We start from the raw sequence: 4,745 nt of genomic DNA on the forward strand, positions 1-4,745 counted from the left end.
CAGAGGTTGATGCTCTGAACTCTCACCCCAAGCAGCAACTTGGCACTTCAACACTGCTCCTGTTTCAGGGGTTTCTCCCAGAAAGTTTTCCCTTCACTCAGGACCAGCAGAGTGTAAAGTTTGGGAAAATCAAGGGAAAATGTGGTGTGACCTCTGAGGGAAAGGGACTTTGGACAAAGGAATGGGGGGACAGGATAAGGGGGAATGGTTTAAACTGACGTGGAGTTGGGTTAGATGGGATATTGGGAAGGAATTCCTGGTTGGGAGGGTGGGGAGGCCCTGGCACAGCTTGTCCAGACAAGCTGTGGCTGCCCCTGGATCCCTGGAAGTGTCCAAGGCCAGGCTGGAGCAACCTGGGCTAGTGGAAGGTGTCTCTGGGCTGGAACTGGATGATCCTTCAGGTTCTTTCCAAACCACTCCGGGATTCCACAGCCAACATCAAATATTTCCTCCAAGGACAGAGACACTCAAGTTCTCCAGGAACCTCTGGGACTTTGCTTTGCACCGTGAGGATTTAATACCATGAGGATTTAATGCCATAATGTTTTCCTACTCTGCAACAAGTGGGAAGAATCCACTTCCAAGTTCCCTAATCTCAAAAGCATTTTCTAGAGGTGCTGGGTCATCCCTTCAGGACCTTGCACATGATCCTGGTTTAATTGCAGCATGTGATTAAATCACTGTGATTAAGCTGAAGTTCCAGCCTTGGCACATCCCCACAGACACCATAATGACACCACAGCCCCAGGAAAACAAAGGAGACAAGCACTGGCCTGAAGGGATCCTATCTCTCCATCTGGTTTTGTGTGGGGGTTGGAGAAGTGATCCCAGGAGGGAACAATGCAAAGTGACACTCAAGGGGGTCAACCTGATGGGCAAGTTACTGCCAGGCCTGAATTCATGTCCCTCCCTCCTGGGCTCCCCCTCCACCCCACCAGCCCACCCTGTTCATTCTTGCATCACCCCAGACACAGCCAGATCCCTGCACATTCCCCAGCCAGAGACAACACAATTCCAGAGGGGTTTGGGTTGGAAGGGACCTTAAAGATCATCTCATTCCACCCCCGCCATGGGCAGGGACACCTCCCACTAGCCCAGGTTGCTCCAGCCTGGCTTTGGACACTTTTAGGGATCCAGGGGCAGCCACAGCTTCTCTGGGAATCCATTCCAGTCCCTCCCCACCCTCACAGCCAACAATTCCTTCCCAATATCCCACCTAAATTTATCCTCTTTCAGTTCAAAGCCATTCCCTGTGTCTCGTCCCTCCATCCCTTGTCCCCAGTCCCTCTCCAGCTCTCCTGGAGCCCCTTTAGGCCCTGCAAGGGGCTCTCAGCTCTCCCTGGATCCGTCTCTTCTCCAGGTGAACCCTCCCAGCCCTCCCAGGAATAGTCTTGAAAGGAGAAGTTGAAGGAGAGCAGTTGAAACATTTGCTTTCCAAACAACATCCCAACCTGGACATACCAGGGACCCAGGGGCACCCACAGCTTCTCTGGGAAATCCAATCCAGTCCCTCCCCACCCTCCCAGCCAAGAATTCCTTCCTCACATCCACTCTAAACCCACTCTCTCTCAGTTTAAGCAAAGATGGTGCAACACCAAAACCATGACACGTCTGTTTGACTTTCACCGAGGCTGTGGTTGGAAACACCCACACGAGAAGGGCTCAGTTTTTTTTGGGGGGGGGGGTTTGCAGAGAACTGGTCAGGTTAAAATCAAGTGGATTTAAAACACAGCTCCTTTTGCTTTGTTGGTTTGAGTGCCAGCAAAGGGGAGAAGCCAAAGAGGATGAGGGAACAGCTGGAGCTGTGCCAGGGCAGGGTCAGGTTGGATCTCAGGGAAAGGTTCTTCCCCCAGAGGGTGGTTGGGCACTGCCCAGGCTCCCCAGGGCAGTGGGCACGGCACCAAGGCTGCCAGAGCTCCAGGAGGGTTTGGACAACGCTCTGAGGGACAGGGTGGGATTGTTGGGGTGTCAGTGCAGAGCCAGGAGTGGGACTGGATGATCCTTGGGGATCCCTTCCAGCTCAGGACATTCCATGGTTCTGTGTCTGCTCCAGCCACGGGGATGCTTTAAGCAACTTCTCAGTGGGAGAACCTCCTTCCCCCACACCAGGTCCCCTGGAATACTGGCACAGAACAGTGGGGGAACCCAGATGGTTTTGCTGGAAGCCCTAATTCCCACTCCTACAGCCCTGCTCACGTGCTCTGCCGTGCCAGCCTCCCCCTCAGAGGTGGCCCTGCCACCCAGGCCAGGGCTCCTGCTCTGTAACCCTCCATTAGCAGCAGGTCACACAGCACAGAAATTCTAGGAGTGGGAAGTTCAGTCAGGGAATTAAGCAACTCAAAGCCCAGGTTTTAAAACTTTGAAGTCACTTAATTCTGCCCCAAAGTCCCTGGGACGCCTCAGTCAGGTCACTTCATCTGCAGCAGCAGAGGAATTTACTGATCTATTGATTGACCTCCATTATCAAACCCGAAAGGAGAAGGGGACAAAGAGTTCTAGGGCACAGCACAGTCTCTTCCACAGAAAATTCAGGATTAAGCTTGTTGGAAATTTAAGATCCTTTCCAACCCAAATCATTTCTGATTCCGAATATTCTCAGTATTTTAAGGCTTTTCCAAACCAAGTCTCTAAAAAAACCACTAAGTTAAATCTTTTGTCATTCCTTATACAAAATACCTGAGATATTTTTTTCCCCTTAAAAGCCTCATCTACTCTGGAATTCTCATGAAATCACATCTGTTTTTACTTCAATAGCAGCTGTGAACAGTATAAAACTCAGGGAGCACAGAACTTCCAAATCAGCCAGGTTTTGTGTCCAAAAAACCAGGGACTGGGCTCTATCCTACAAAGACATTTTGGTTGGGACCATTTGATTTCTAGACCATTCCCTTTTGCCCTGGTTGGCTTGAACTTGGATTTAATGAACAGTTCCTGTGTTCCCATTAAATGCATTTGAGCTTCTTTTGGATTTAATTGTTTTTTAATTCCTTTGATAAAAGTTCAGATGTTCAAACATGATCTTTGACAGCCCAGGATCAAACTTGTCTCTTATTGTGTTGTCACCATCCCTGGAAATGCTCCAACAAGGAGTGGATGTGGCACTTCATGGTGTGGTTCAGTGGATATGGTGGGATTTGGGCAAAGACTGGGACTTGACCTTGGGAGTCTTTTCCAACATTAATGATTCTGTGATTCAGGCATGAGGACTAACCCTCTGAGTCACCTTGCAAAGGGTTATCTCCACCCCAGCTGTCCAGTGGAACTCATTTGCCTTCCATCCTGCTTTGGATATTGGGGAGACATTTTTTCCTGCCAGGGTGGGGAGGTTGCCCAGGGAGGTTGTGGATGCCCCAAGCCTGGCAGTGTTCAGGTTGGATAAGGCCTGGTTGAGCAACCTGGGCTAGTGGAAGGTGTCCCTGCCCATGGCAGGGGGTGGGATTGATGAGTTTTAAGGTCCCTTCCAACCCCAAAACAATCTGGAATTCTCTCATCTTGCACTCAGTGCCCACAGTTCAGCTGAGAAGTCTCCTCGGGGTCCCGCTGCTTCCTCAGACTTTAATTAATCTGCCACAGGATTTGAGAGCAGAAAACTTCCCCTCATTTTTCTTATTTCCCTCCTCCATGAAGTGGCTCCATTTCCCCAAAGGGCTTCTCGAGTCAGAGGTTGATGCTCTGAACTCTCATCCCAAGCAGCAACTTGGCACTTCAACACTGCTCCTGTTTCAGGGGTTTCTCCCAGAAAGTTTTCCCTTCGCTCAGGAAAGTGTAAAGTTTGGGAAAATCAAGGGAAAACGTGGTGTGACCTTCCAGGGAAAGGGACTTTGGACAAGGGAATGGAGGGACAGGACAAGGGGAATGGTTTAAACTAAGATGGAGTTGGGTTAGATGGGATATTGGGAAGGAATTCCTGGCTGGGAGGGTGAGGAGGGACAGGAATGATTTCCCAGCGAAGCTGTGGCTGCTCCACCCCTGGAAATGTCCAAGGCCAGCCTGGAGTAACCTGGGCTAGTGGAAGGTGTCCCTGCCCATGGCAGGGGGTGGAACAAGACGGTCTTTAAGGTCCCTTCCAACCCAGCCCATTCCATGACTCTACACCTCCTCCACTCACGCACCCACAGGGTCCAAGCAGAGCCCCCCAGAGCCAGCAGGGCTATCCCGGAGCGGTCTGGCTTAGGAAAAGGGGGGTAAAAAAAAGGTTCCTTACTTGCCATGGGGCTTCCCCCAGTGCCACTCCCCCTCGTAGGCCGCGCTCCTGAACCTGCCCTCCAGCCTGAAGACGTAGGAGAAGAAGCGGCAGGGCGGGGGTTCGCTGCCCTCGCCCGTCCGGCCCCACAGCGGGAAATCCCGCTTCCCGTTGAGGGCCTGGCGCACGGCCTGGTTCAGCTTCCACTGCCACACGGCCTGCGGGCACAGGGACAGGAGGGAGGGGTCACAAAGGGGGGCACACACATCCCAGTTTGGGCAAGTTTGGAGCCGGCTTCCCACCAAGGCTCCGAAACGCGACAACGGAGCCTCGCTTCCCCCAAAGAGGGAAGGAAAAAACAAACCAAACAGCCAAAGCTATAGCAAAAATACATATTTTACATATGAAACAGATATATACAGTGAGAATAGAATCAGAGAATCACAGAATCACAGAATCAGCTGGGTTGGAAGGGACCTCTGAGATCATCCAGTCCAATTCTTGATCCACTACCCCTGCAGTTGCTAGACCATTGCACTGATGCCACATCCAGTCTTATCTG

At 51.4% G+C, this 4,745-nt stretch overlaps 1 protein-coding gene across 5 annotated transcripts in view; it reads right to left on the bottom strand.

Annotated features, from left to right (window-relative positions):
• ALS2CL (ALS2 C-terminal like) overlaps window positions 1-4,745 on the bottom strand; it is a 71,880-nt gene that overhangs the window by 28,164 nt on the left and 38,971 nt on the right. For all 5 annotated transcript variants that reach the window (XM_017830046.1, XM_017830047.1, XM_017830048.1 and 2 more), the window contains exon 10: window positions 4,205-4,401. In XM_017830046.1, the coding sequence (XP_017685535.1) occupies window positions 4,205-4,401 (197 nt within the window). The remainder of the gene's footprint in view (window positions 1-4,204; window positions 4,402-4,745) is intronic.

The sequence above is a fragment of the Lepidothrix coronata genome, unplaced genomic scaffold (assembly GCF_001604755.1).
Source record: "Lepidothrix coronata isolate B3197 unplaced genomic scaffold, Lepidothrix_coronata-1.0 Scaffold173, whole genome shotgun sequence".
Lineage (NCBI taxonomy): Eukaryota > Metazoa > Chordata > Aves > Passeriformes > Pipridae > Lepidothrix > Lepidothrix coronata.